Consider the following 14,190-nt stretch of genomic DNA (forward strand, 5'->3'; position numbering starts at 1 on the left):
GGCGTGGCCAAGGCGGGGGAAGCGGGTGGGGGCGGGGCGAGCGCCGCCAGGTGGCCCCGGGCACCGCCCGCTCCCCGGTATAATGACGTCACCCTGCGCTGCGGCCCTCACACCTTTAGCAGCTGTCCTCGGTAGCCGCCGTACAGGGCACGCCGGGCAGCTGCACGAATGCAGACCGCTTCCATTTGGGGCGACATTTCTTATGGGGGCACAAAGGCAAGGCAAGGCAACGTCTGTTTCCATCCTCAGATCATTCTGGCCTTGGACGGTTTCTTTGCTGATTGCAGGTTGACCATGCGCGGACTGAGCGCTACTTGTATTGTCATTTAATGGGATTTTAATTGTATGCAATCAAAAAACGAGACCATGAACAAAGCAGTTCGACACTCAATGCGCTTATTGAATCATTTAAGTCGTAGTAAAATGTTGGTTTCTGTTTGCTGCTTTCCGCACATTCTTTTATTTAATTTTTTCCCCATAATTATACATTTATCTGTTTGTTTTATTATATAATTAACTGATGGCCTGTCCCAAGAAGGAAACTGTAACAGGGCCCTGCCCTGCGACTACTAGGGGGTGGGGGAGTCTGAACAGCCCCGCACCCCAGAAGCACCTCCGCACACCCACCCACCCCAGCCCTGGGAGCACTCATCGGAGGCTGGGGAACCAGGTCCTGGGACCTAGCGGGTCCCTCAGCAAGGGAGCTGACACAGTTGTAGGGACTGAGAGAGGGTTAGCCACTGCCATGAGCCCAGAGTGGGAAGGAAAAAAGACACTGAAAGTAGCTTCAAGGGGCTGCACCTGGCCAGGCAGCAGGCTGCCTGCAGCCTGGAAATATCAGGGGTTAAGCAGCCACCGGGAAAGCCCAGCCTGGAGCTCTTCTCTGTTTGTTTGTTTGCTTGATCATTTGCTTTATTGCACAAGCCTACAGGTTCTGCAAAGCCTCTGAAAGATAAGAGGCAACCAGAAGGTGAAGCCTGGAAGACAGGCTAAGTGCTAGCTTATTTGTTTAACTTTGTTTGCTTGTTTTGCATTGGTAACATGCCTGGGGTGGCCTTTGGGTATTATCTACTAGCCTGGCTGCAACAGAGGCAAGGGCTCTGAACAGTGGGTCCTTGGTCAAAGCCAGCAGCAAAAGTAAAACTGGTCAGATTAACTAGCATGACCAAGCATACCCGGCTATGGTCTGTCCAGACTCTGCCCATAGCAGCCTACAGAAACATTCAGTGTCATCCTGTGGAAAAAAAAAAATCCCATTCTGGTTGTGGCCCACAGTAACATTCAAGGGTCTTTACAGTGTTACCAACTCTTTTCAAATAAATATTTTTCTGAAACCCTACTAATTCATAAGAGCCATAACCCTGTTTGTGTTAAAGATGATTTGGAAAGTACAAAAGAACTTTCAAAACACAACTAACAGTGTAGAATAGTGTAGGTGTCACATTTTCCATGACAAATGTGCTAATTATTTCCTTTCATCCTGGGTATTTCAGTTATTCAGCACATGATTTTTTAAAATTACTTATTAAAGTATATTTCAGGCAACACTTAACAAAGAAAGAAAGGAAGAAGCACATTGCTGTGGCTTCCTCACGACTGCTTGAAAGCATCAACAGTTTCTTTGCTTGAACCAGCTATGATGTCTATTAGTATTGACGAGCAGTGAAGGAGATTCTTTAATGTGTCATAGATTTTTTGTGTCAGAGACAGGAGTAGTTTTTCAGGATCTATATAGTCTCATTAAAAAGGCCTTTTTATGGTGGTTTTTAATGGATGCAGAACCTGTCACAAGCATGTCATAAGTCATGAAGTCCATTTCTATTGTATCTAATGATACACTAAAACAATTTTATAAAGCAGCTAAGGTGGGGTGATTATTAAATATTGCCAGGTCCTCATTATCTCATGGATCACCTCCAAGTCTTTTAGTGACTTTTAACTGTTCACAAAAATTTCTTATGATAACTATAAATATTACTTAAACTATAGAGTAAGTAAACTGAAATACTTAAATTTGTTCCTATCTTTAATAAGGAACAGGTAGAGAGGAAGTTTAGCTGTGTTAGTCTGAAGTTTGGCAGAAGGCAGGGCAGCGTGGCATCTTAGAGAATAATTGGTTCAGGGAGACATGAGCCTTCTTAGGCGATAAACTAGTTCATCATATGCATTTGATGCTGTCACCTATGGAAATTCATGTCCCTCTGAACCAGTTAAAGTGTCACCCTGTCCTATCTTCTGCCTAACTTCAATAAATATTTGTTGTAATATTTTTTTAGCGGGGGGACGGGCGGGAATTATAGAGACATGTTTTGTTTATCATTTAATATCCTTCTCCCATCTGCACTCAAATCCTACTCCCAAGTATTTCCTTATCTTTGTAATAATAGAAGTTATAATTTAGAGATGCTTCCTAACATAGGAAACTAAGGAGATTGGGAAATGGTCCTAGAGTTAGGGAGTAGCCAGTTAGTTATATTGGAGAGATTGAAGACTGCAGAAGCTTGTCTGCTGCTTCAATTTAAGCGTCTTTTGTTTCTCTCATTCATGCCATCACTGAACCTGGTGATCACGACAATCTTCGTTCCTCAACAGCAGCAGTTTTCAAACTGTGGGGTGTGCCCCCCTGGGGGGTGTGAAGGAACATGGGGGGGGAGCCTTGCAGGAAGATGTGGGGGCGGGGAGCCCTGGGCAGGCTCCGACAAGAGGGCTGCTGTGCTTCTGGGAGCCTGGCACAGTGGGTGCACAGGCTACAGCTATGCTGGGGCCAAGGCAGAAGGCACTGGAGCTGCAGTGGGTGGAGCCTGCCCTGCCAAGCCGAACTAATGCAGGGTGCCCTGTGCCTGGCTGCACTGCTCCTCGGGGTGGGGGGGCACGAACAAAATTGTAACTCAAAGAGGGGCTCAGCTCAAAAAGTTTGAAAACTGCTGCTCTACAGCCTGGAACTCCTCTTCCCTGGCACATGTTGCCTGCTCCCTCCTTGGTTCAACTAACTGGTTTCTTTGTCTTTTGTACTTATCTAGATATGTTCTTTAGACTGTTTTCCATCTGAGATTATTCTTTCTCATATGGAAGGGGTCAGCAACCTACACACCACAGACTGGATCTGATCCATAGAGCGAGAGGATCCTGCTCCTGCACAGGGCGTTTCAGCAGCAGTTAGTGCTATGAGAACCTGCAGAGATGGGCATTTTCCCTGTGGCACCATGGGGGGGAAAAGCAGTGGTAATGGTTAGGTCCTAGTGGCTGCCCACCTGCCAGCCTCTGACCCAAACTGGATCACTTAAGCCCTGAACCTGAAAAGGTTACTGTTTTATAGGGAAATGGGACAGGGGCTGAGGAAAGGGGGGTGTCACAGAGTGCCCTCCAGGGTGATGCTTTCTCAGGACCTCTGTGGCTTTGTTTGGTCTCTGAGAGTACCTTTTGAAGCCAGCCCAGGCATGGCCTCTAAAGCAAGGGGGAAGCCTGAGCTCCTTCCTACACCAAGACCCTGGCCTTTCTCTCACCCTCCCTGATGCTCTGTGGTCCTGACTCAAGGAGCCAGCATCCAGTTCCATCCTGAGAAAGGGATTTCATCTCCTCTTGGGGCAACCTAGTACAGCCCCCCAGTTGCAAACAGCACAGCAAACAGTTTCTTCAGTAAAGGCATTTATTGAGGCAGGGGCCAGCCAGCTTCAGAGGAAGTTCTTTGTCCCCTCCAGAGGAGTTAAAAACAGTCCCTCTGTTCTCTATCCAGCCTACACAGCCCTGAGCCCCCTCAAAGATACTCAGCTGTTCCCTTTCCAGTTTATCCAGCTCCCCAAAGCTTCTCCACTTCTCTCAGTCCCCAGCCTCTTCTAGCCAGGAGCTGCCAGGCTGTTTATTTCCAGCCTGCTTTCCCTTTTGTCAGGTTTATCCCCTCTGCACACCTTCTGGGTATTATGTCCACAAAAACATTCAAAACTGGTGAAGATCAAGCTGGTCTTGGTCCCTTCCTGCACTTTAACCCATCTTTCTCTGTGTACAGGTTAATGAAGTAATCTGAATCATACATTATAACAACTTGAACATAGAAATATCATGGCAAAACTTGTAGTCTGTCACAGGGGATCCCGGTGGTTCAGGTAACTATTTCTGTTCCCCTTCCTCCTGGAAGTTTCTGTTCTGAGAGTGACTTCTGCTTTTTCTTATTTTCTTCTTATGTTGTTGTGACCTCTGTTAGAGACCAAATCTACTTTCACAGGCTCACTTGGTTTTCATAGAAGTAAAGTGGAACATACGGCTTTAATAATTCAAGAAAAATAACATAATGGAAATAATATGACATATCACATCTTAGTACAGTGCATAATTTATTTTCAAGTGACAGTCATTTTTAATGTTCAGAATCATTAGATGTAATATTTTAGTGTCAATACAAGTGTGCTGTTATGCACTGTACATTGAGCCCATCTCCTCTTTAACATTAGGAGCAGCCAAATAATACCAGCTGTCCAAAACTGTGAGCAAAACACAGAATGATACTGACTCCGTTGGCTTAAAACAACAGCTTTCTAAGTGGTCTGTGAAGCACTTACTATGGAGCAGTTACTGGCTGTCAGTAAAGAAAAACTGCTGTGCCAGTGTTATGAAGGCTATTACCCTTTCTGTATTTTTCCCACTGTTTTGGTCAACAAAAATTATTTGAACTGCCATTTGCTGTTAATATTAAAGATGAAAGGAGTTCGATTAGCGCAAAACTGTATATGTACACTGGCCTTAAAATGATAGATGTAGCCATTTTAACCTCAGATATGACAATCAGTGTCATTGAGGAAAAAAAACAAATGTTCTGCAATATTTTATCATTTCAATGCACCAGTTTTCTTGCATGATATTCAAATTGCTTAAATTATCAAGACCCATACACTCTCCTTCATAACAGGGTATGAAGGATAATGGCTGGGTATAATCAACAGAGGCTGAGAAGGTCACACCAAAAGCAAATATAGCTAGATATGGCATTGGATAACCCCCATAAATTTCTTATGTTTATTATGTTATGCCACAAAACCTTAAATGAATGAAGCCATGAGTAAGCAAGTTAGTTCCTCCACAACCACTTACCTTAAATGTCAAGTTAACAAAGTCAGACATGGTTCTTTGGGTAAATCAATATGTTTTATTAGTTGGTCTGATAAAAGATATTGGATTTACCCAAAGGAACTTGTCTGCCTATGTCCTTAGACCAACACAGCTACAACCTACACCCCTGAAACAGGTGAACAAAGTGTTACTTTCATGAACTTGGCATTTAAAAACTTAAGTGTAGTATTCAGGCAGACTTGGAATTATCAACTATTCTAGAAGTATTCACCTTTCTGTCATGAAGCGTAGGAGAAAACTTCAGAGGCTCAGAATAAAATAACGTTCTCGGTTACACTGTGGTAAATAGGGAGTAATTCTGCGGAAGTCTGCAAAATTACTCCAGACTTGGACAAGTCTGAATTTGCCCCATGATATGAAAAGGATGTAGACAATTTATTAACGTATTATATTAAGAACATAATTTATTAATTTAATAGATGAATGTAATTTTTTCTACTGTTTTTCTTCTTACCATTCATGGACTATTGTAGGAATTTTAAGAGGCAGAGGCACCCCTTGGTGTGGAGCCAAATCTAAAGCAGAGATTTTGTGTAAGAAAGTAGCTCCACTGGAGTTCCTTAATTCTGCCATGTTGCCATGCAACACCACTGTTTCAATCGTTCCTTGAATCCTTCTTGCCAAAGGTATGGACAAACAGAACCTTTGCAAAATGGATTGACTTTTTTTTTTTTTTTTTTTTTTACAATATAGGCAACCATGCTTAGTGCGGTTTCGCTTAGCGCTATTTCGCTATAGCGCTCATTTAAAATTCATACCTGATTTCACTTGGTGCTGAGACAGTTTCGTTATAGTGCTCAGCAAAGCAGCGGCGGCGGCAAAAAGTGGTGAGTAGCAGCGAGTGGGCGGGCAGGCATGAGGTCAGGGCCCGCACTGGTGCCGCAGGTCCAGGGCCAGCAGGATCAGGGGCCCTGGGCTGGCGCACGGTTCCAGAGCAGCTGGTGGGGAGAAGCGGCAGCGGCAAGAAGCAGCAAGTGGCAGGGGGGGGGCCGGTCGCGGCGCTGGAGGGGCAGGCATGAGTGCAGGGCCCTTCCCAGTGCCAGCAGGGGTCCAGGGTGGGACAGCAGGAGCACGGAGCCCGGGGTGGCACATGGTGCCAGAGTGGCTGATGGGCGGCAGAGAAGTGGTGGTGGGGAGAAGCAGTCAGTGTGGGGCCCTGTGGTGCTGGAGCCGGCAGGAGTGTGGTGCGTGGGCTGGCACATGGGGCCGAAGCGGCCAGCAGGCTGGTGGAGGGGTGGGGAGAGGCGGTGGTGATATTGAGAAGCTATGGCAAGAAGTGGCAGTAACTAATTATTTCTATTTACATTAATGCCTAGGGCAAAATAGGTTTTGCTTAACACTGTGCCACTTAACGCTCAGTTTTCCTGGAACCAATTGAGAGGGTTAAGCAGGGGTTGCCTGTATACTACATGGTGCCTTAGTATAGATGACCAGGTTTATAGTGTGTGCCACTGTTTAACCTTGTGTGCCAGTGGAACTCTCTCCTAGAAAGAGTCTTCACAGAGATGTCATTGCACAAGATCCCTCTTGCAGTTTTTTCTTTTTTTTTTGAGAGGTGGGTGGGCGGGGGAAGGGAAGTGAGGGAGGGGCACAGGGAGAGATTCAGCCCTTACTGAATCATTTCTGGAGTGGCATTTCCAGTATTTTGATTTTTCTCAGACTCCTTCCCACATCCCTACAGACCACATCTGTGCTTTTGGTGGTTGGCTGTGTATTGGGATTAGAATTTGGTTCTGAATTGATAGACCAGTACATAAGGAATGGATCTAAAACCCCTTCGGATTCATGGGAGGCTGGATATCATACAACTCTGTCTTCGGCCTCCTGTCTTTTTATGTACAGAATGTAGAGGCAGATATAATCGTATTTTACTATACCTCTAGGTTGCAAGTGTCAGGAACATGTGATCCTGGAAGAGGTCATTCAACCAAACCACCAAAATGTAACACATTCCTCACAACTTCACTGATTATTATTATACATTGTTGATATCAAGATAAAAAATATATCATCTGGGGTTATATACATCTTCAAATATTAAAAAACCCTAATCCTACATAATTTGCTGTTGTTTTTTGTTGGTCCTTTTGATCAACTGCCCAACCCTTTAAGTGCATAAATTAAAGAACAGACTTTAATGACTAAAAGACTAACACGCTAAACTTATATAGCTTTTCATTTATTGTAGAAAAAAAGTTTTTTTTAATGCAGCTCATTTTGTACATCTAAATTCCATAAAACAAATCCATAGAAATCAGGATACTGTACGCATGCATTCCGCATTTTCTTTGTTAAATGTTTCTTTTCACAAAAATAACAACACTTTTTCCTTGAAAGCCACTAAAGCAGAGGGAGAGCAAAACATGCAACACTGTACACATTTGCATAGTATATTTTACCCAGCATGCCTTGTAGAATGCTACACATACGGTATCTATAGAAGTAAAAATAGGAAGGGGAAAATCAGCAACAACAAAAAAAAATCAGTAAAGGCAATAATTCTTTACCATAATGAGCCTGGGCTAGTTCCCATTAATGTAACTGGCAAAAATCTGACAAACAGAAATGGGAACTAGTTTGGCCAATAGTCAGAGACTTACTGGAAGATAAAAAAGCCCAAGGTCCATGGCTCTGAATTTGAATGATTGTTTTTACCATGTTACCTTGCCATATCAATTTTTAATGTACAAACAGGATTTTGTTTGATCTGATTCTTCTCCAAAGCTATGCTTCAACAATTGAAATTCCTCTGATGCCATCTGTGCATGAGAGGAGAATCAGGCCAATTTCGAAGTTATACAAATGTTGGGCCTGAGCATATGTTCTTTGTTTAAAGAAAACTTAGTGATTTCACTGGGAGGTTGGGGTGGGCTAGCTTGGACCCCTAAGTAGCATTTACATGTTTAATTCCCTGCCCCCACCATAGCATTAAAGTATGCAAAGGCAAAATGGCATTTTTAGCTCAGAAGATTAATATTTTATTCCAAACCGTGGTCAACAAACATACTATTGGTATATTTGCCAAAGCAAGATAAATGAGTGCTAATTATTCATTCATAATCATTTCCAATTTGAGGAGAAAAATAATATGGGAGAAAAATAGGAGTAGTTTTATATTCCCAATGTTAAAGGTTGATTTTATTTTTTATTTTGTTAACATGGAGGGAATAGAATTTCATGGACAAATTAAATTCATATGCAAACCGCAAGGCTCTGAAATAAACTGCTGGAAAAGTTTTAAGCAACAAGTTAAAGTAAAATGCAGTAAATACAGTAAAACTGGATCAATATTCTATTTGTCTTTTCAAAAATACAATGCCAAATGTAACAATGGATTTCTTGTAAATTTGTGCTATTACAAATGTGCTTTTCTCTTGCTCTATTTTCATATTATTGGCAAAATATATATATAATTTTGAACTGTACAATATAATTTCTCGCTACATTACTTTTCTAGTGCTAATATAGAGTAGAAGTAGTAACAAAGGGGTATTTTGGCAATAGAATACTCTCTTTTTAATAATATTCCAGAAAATATTTGTAAGGCATGTGATAAATTGTATTTAACATTAACAGCCAGAACTTGCAAATACCTACTACAGGGCTTAACGCTAATAAGCTATGATCAGTAGTCAGTGTTTGCAGGATCTAACCCTAAAAAGTGTACAGATAGTAGCTCATTGCTGAGAAATTCTAGTGGCAATACTAAAAAAGGCAAATGTACTGTATAGCACTAATAAAAGAGCCAAAAGGCATCAATGGTTATTCTCATCTTTACCACTATAATTTAAAAAGAAATAGCTACCAAATGTACCTAAAAAGGAATCAGAAACTCTCATTAAGGTATTTTTCTTTAATTATTTCTACCTTCTTCCAAAATACTCCCTACTGTCAATAGATTTGAAATAAGGAAGTTTCCTAGACTTGAAACATATTTCATAAATCAGAAAAATATGTTTGTTTCCTTATTTATAATATAATTTATGTCCTAGATGGAGTATTCGTTTTTGTGTCCAAAACTTTTCGTTCGGGCATCTTCTCTGGTGGTATCAAAATGTACACTTATTTTTCAGGACAAAATATATTGAGGTTCAATAACAAGGCTAATTTGAATAGTTGCTTATATTCTCTTTTGGCAGCAAATGTAAAAGAGAGCAGAAAATACCTTTTACCAAATTTGAACTTGGGTCAGTTACTATATTTTTTAGTCCTATTACCATCAGTAGAACTACTATTTATTTCAAGGCATAAGAGATTACAGAAACAAAATGGATCATAGCAGAACCCCATTTAGACAAACTAATCTTGCATATTGGGAAACATAACTCAGTTTCAGATGAAGGGTTTGTTTCTGGATAAAGGAAGTTTGCATAAATGAGCTTCTGCGTGCATAATTTTGCCTCCAATTTTTCATTCACTGGTCAGAGTAAGTACTCTTTGACTGAAAAAAAAAATTAAAGACCAACAAAATCGTGAACAGATTTTGAAAGCATCGATCCAGAGATTTAATAAATATGAGCAAGGGACACATTTAATTTATTCCTAAATAGAGCAAATGAACTCATCCAATAGCCAACAGTCCTTGTTTATTCAAATCACCATACAATAAAATAATTCAGTGTGTGATTCTGAGAATGGCACAGAGGAACATTATTATGCTGAGGTGCTGAGACCCTGGGAAGTTCAGACTGGAACACTGTAAAATTGAGACTAGGCTGAATTTGATTATCAGCAAACTGAACTTGAAGCTCTGGGCCTATGCACACCAAGGGTAACTATCATTATCTTGCATTTATATAGCAGCAACTAGCTTGTGGCACAGAAGAAAACTGCCATAAGCACTCACTCTCCAGTAGTTTCTTGTTCTTATAACTACAGTACCTTCCTCCCTATTTACATTTTTAATTCTTAAAAATACTAGTTAAACAATTTAAAAAATGCAAGGGGCAAAGGAAGGGTGAAAACACCTGAATATCTGTAATAAAAGGAGCTTTAAAACCTGGGGAAAAACATAGTAAAATATATTTCCAAATGCAGCAAAGCCAGTAGTAACATTCTGAATGTGATTATTGACAGGTATGTATACTGAAGACATGAGCTTCATCCTAGGCCCAGCTGCACCGCCTTGCATATAGGACTTCAACAGTGTAAATCAGAAATATGAGAGACTAGAATGAGCTCATGGTTCCCTAGCTAAGAGGTAGCATAAATAGCAAGAGGTACAGCGCTTGCTACAGAAACTACACTTGCTTATTGATCACAAACATAATTAGCTGAGGGTGCAACTTCTACTGACACCAGTGGGACTTCTGAGGATAAAACTTAGATTTAGAACCAAAAGTAACTAAGAACTTTTAAACATAGTAACCAATTAAAAGGGAATTTGCTTTTGAAAATCATGGCATGATATAAATCAGAGGATTTTGTTAACATTGCTGAAAACTTTAACAATTATTTCCTATAGTAGTATATCAGTCAGAAAATTTAGTCAGTTTACAATTACACACCTGACTGGAAAAAATGTTCAACTACATAAGTAGTAAAAGAGGTTAACAAATCTGTAAAATACAATTTGCCAAAAAAAAAAGGTGGAGGATAACCGTTTATTTCCTTATAAATAGTTTCTACATTTAAAAAATCATTTGTTATTCCATTACAAATGAGTGCATTGATGCATACTGTCTATGGATGACCATGCCATTAAGATTGTCATATCAGCACTAAATTTAGCATATCAGCTAAGTTGACATTAAGCACAAAATGTTTTAAATAAAAACCACTTATAAACATCATAAAAATAAATGTTATACACATTTCTAAAAGATCTGTGTAGAATTTGGAGTTTAGCAACAGAATCCTGATCATTTTATAATACTAATGAGAGATGGTATCAGTATTGGACAAAATATTCTTATTTCTATTCATTCAGGAACACATGAACTTCATAACTTCACATAAAACCATTCTATAATAAATCACAGGATGTTTGGTTACTATTGTGGAAGTTCTAATATATGGTTTATGCTGTGGATTTAAATGTCCTGAATCAACATTGCTGCTTTTATTGTTTCTTTTGTTTCTTAAAAATAACGTATTTTTTTAAAAATAGAATTTATCTAGAATAAAATGTATTCCTGTTATTATTTGATATACTCTTTTACTTGAAGGGCGAGTCCCCTGCAAAAACCAAGACAACTATCAAATTCTGTTGGATCATTTATAACTGGGACGGGAGGGAAATAAATCAATTACGTACAAACAAAGGGTAAACCTAAACCTACAGAATTAAGAAAATTTCAAAATTTTCTTTCAAGACAGTAGTACATGACTCCCTTCAAAAAGGTATTTTCATAAGAACATTAAAACAAAGCAGTTTTGGCACTTGAGACAATGCAGTTGGTGGATTTTGTGCATGTGTGTTCTGCGGATCCTTCCCTTTACTAGCATGACATGGAAGACTTAAACCAAGGCTCCAAAGGCTTTAAAAAAAAATGACATTTTTGTCTTTGAAATGATAAAGCAGTAATCTTGTTTGCTAGAAAATATATGTAAGTGCTGTTGCAGCTTCCTGCCATAAAATGCAAATATCTTCAAGCAGTTAATGATCTGATCTCTAATGCTACTACAGAATAAAGATAAACAAGCTGTCTAATCTAGGTTTATACATCTCAGTGCATTCTTTGCAATTAATACTTTAATGCACGCAAACAAGAAACTGTTAAAGCTTATAGAAAAATGTTTTGCCTAATGCCTTCTTTCTCATGCAGATATGTGTGCTGTACATGTAACAAAGACTTGTAAAAATTCCTGGAGAATGCTCCCCTGTGCTATAGCATAAAATGTGAGAAATGGCAGCCTATGCCACCATTCCTGGACCTGTTCCTGTAGCGGTTACTCAGACCAAACTCCCTGAAATCTACAGGAGTTTAGTTTGGAAAACGGCAGCAGTTCAGGCCCTATAGGTTCATTCTCAACACAGTTATTCCAGTGGATGCAGATATTTTATATTTTAGCCCAATTTCATCATCTAGTGATCTTTAACCCTTCTTTTAGACAGTAAACCTGTCAGAAAAGGCAGTGTTGCATCCACTATCTTTTAATGCTGCTAGAGATGTACATTATTTTTGGTTGTACAGATATGAGATGAATTACATTTCTAGTTGTTAACATCAAGCAGATAATCAGGCTCAATGGTGGGGAAAAATATTAGAAGCATCTTTATTAATTGGTCCAGAAAGTAGAAGACATTATAATGTTCAGGAAATGTATTTAGTGTTACATGCTTTTATAGCCTATCTGTCAGGAGGCTTTGGGAATAAAACAGGCAAATATAAAAATTAATTACTTTCATCTTCAAAAAATAGCTTTGACATGAGCCAGCATAAAAAGATCTTTTAAGCATGGTTCTGTCAATTTTAGAAAATGCATGCAGTGTGGAATTTTAGAAAGAGCCTTTGCTTAAAGACATCAGAGTGTTGTATAAAATGGTCAATTACAATAATTTTTTCAATTATATTGGATCTAAGGCTTCATTGATCATGTAAGACATAAGGTCTAATTACATAAATGTATTCAGTTAAAAAAAAAAAACAACGAAGACTGGTAGGTGAAAAGAAGTTTTCATTAGAAGTAAGGCAGCTATATTTCCAAAGACTTTAACATAGTTCTTTGAATTAAAAATGTCAGTTTTATAACTTTATAGTGAGCAGAAATTTTCTCATGCTCAATTCCATTTTTATTGCAAGCTATTTCTATCTGATCCTCCTTTTCAAAACATTCAGAATTTATTAGTATTTTAAAAAACAAAATGTCTGATGTCATCATTAAAATCTAACATGAGGTTATTACAGAGTTCTCATGTAATGCTAGAATTTGCAAACATTCAAAGATGGATGGTGAAATATGTGATGTGAAAGGACCCAGCAGTCCTATATATGCAGTAAACATGTGGGAGGATGAATCAAATCCCACTTGACACAGTAAAATATTGAGAATAGAAGTGTTACATCTCTACAGATTAAAACTGCATTTCTGGGAGTATATACTAGTGTTCTGGTGATTAAAAGAAGACAGCCATCTATTCTTCAACTCATATCATTCAAACAAGGCTTGGATTTCTCCGTTCTTCTTGTTCTCTGTCATACTCCCAAAGTTCATATCACTATTGTGATCACAACAGCAATATCAGTACTAAGCAAACAAAATACATCACTTTTTGCTGCAACATTTGTGCCAGGATTAAAAATAAAGATAATTTCAAACCAGAAAGTACTTTGTAACTGATGCATTAATTTATAATATTTGGCACTATAAAAGGTTTATATTTGGTTAGCCTAAAAGAGCCATTCTGGAAATGTAAGTGTACGTTAAAATGTTTAAATTGTAACCTTAAGTGTAAATTTAGCTTCCAGCAATCAAATACTGTAGCTGATTTTTGGCTTACAGTGATTTTGTAATTTTCAGTTTTTTTCATTTTCACTTTTTTCAATTGATTTGCAACATGCTCAAGTCGACTTTCCAGTCAATTCACCCAAATTCCAACAGGAATTGGTTTATAAATTGGTTCCAACTGGAACTGGTCATTTGGAATTTCCAGCACAGGAAATTATTCTATATGTGCCTTGATAAAGTACCCTAAATTACAAACTGACGTGTTTAATATCTAATGAGAAGAAAAGGTGCTGCTATAAATGCAAACGCTCTACTAAAAAGAAATCCTATGTGACTGGGCAAACTAATTTCCTCCTAAACATAAGGGCATGGTGCATTTTTGCCCATTTTTAGCATCAAATGACAGCAGCTTGTAACCTCAGTAAAACCATGTTACATCCGCTTAATTAAGATGATTTCTTTGTCCTACCTACATTATGGCAACTAATGAATACTATTTTTCCCCAGGTTCTTAAACTCAAAGCCTATGTCGTGAATCATGGCTATATCCTCCAGGGGATCCTCGGTTCCTATGGGGTTTGTAAGTGTCCTGATACGAGTCAGAGTACTCTTCTTCCACAAGTGGGTAATGATCTCGGCTGTGTTGGGAACTGGAAGACAAGCGGTTCCTGCTCTTCC

The 14,190-nt window shown here is 39.2% G+C and overlaps 1 protein-coding gene across 1 annotated transcript in view; it reads right to left on the bottom strand.

Moving 5' to 3' along the window:
• Window positions 1-7,303: 7,303 nt before the first annotated feature.
• CACNB4 (calcium voltage-gated channel auxiliary subunit beta 4) overlaps window positions 7,304-14,190 on the bottom strand; it is a 151,711-nt gene continuing 144,824 nt past the window's right edge. The window contains 1 exon segment of the mRNA XM_006024544.3: window positions 7,304-14,190. This exon segment is cut by the window's right edge and continues 115 nt beyond it. Coding sequence (XP_006024606.1) covers window positions 14,030-14,190 — 161 coding nt within the window. The 3' untranslated portion in view covers window positions 7,304-14,029.

This window comes from Alligator sinensis, unplaced genomic scaffold (genome assembly GCF_000455745.1).
Source record: "Alligator sinensis unplaced genomic scaffold, ASM45574v1 scaffold61_2, whole genome shotgun sequence".
Lineage (NCBI taxonomy): Eukaryota > Metazoa > Chordata > Crocodylia > Alligatoridae > Alligator > Alligator sinensis.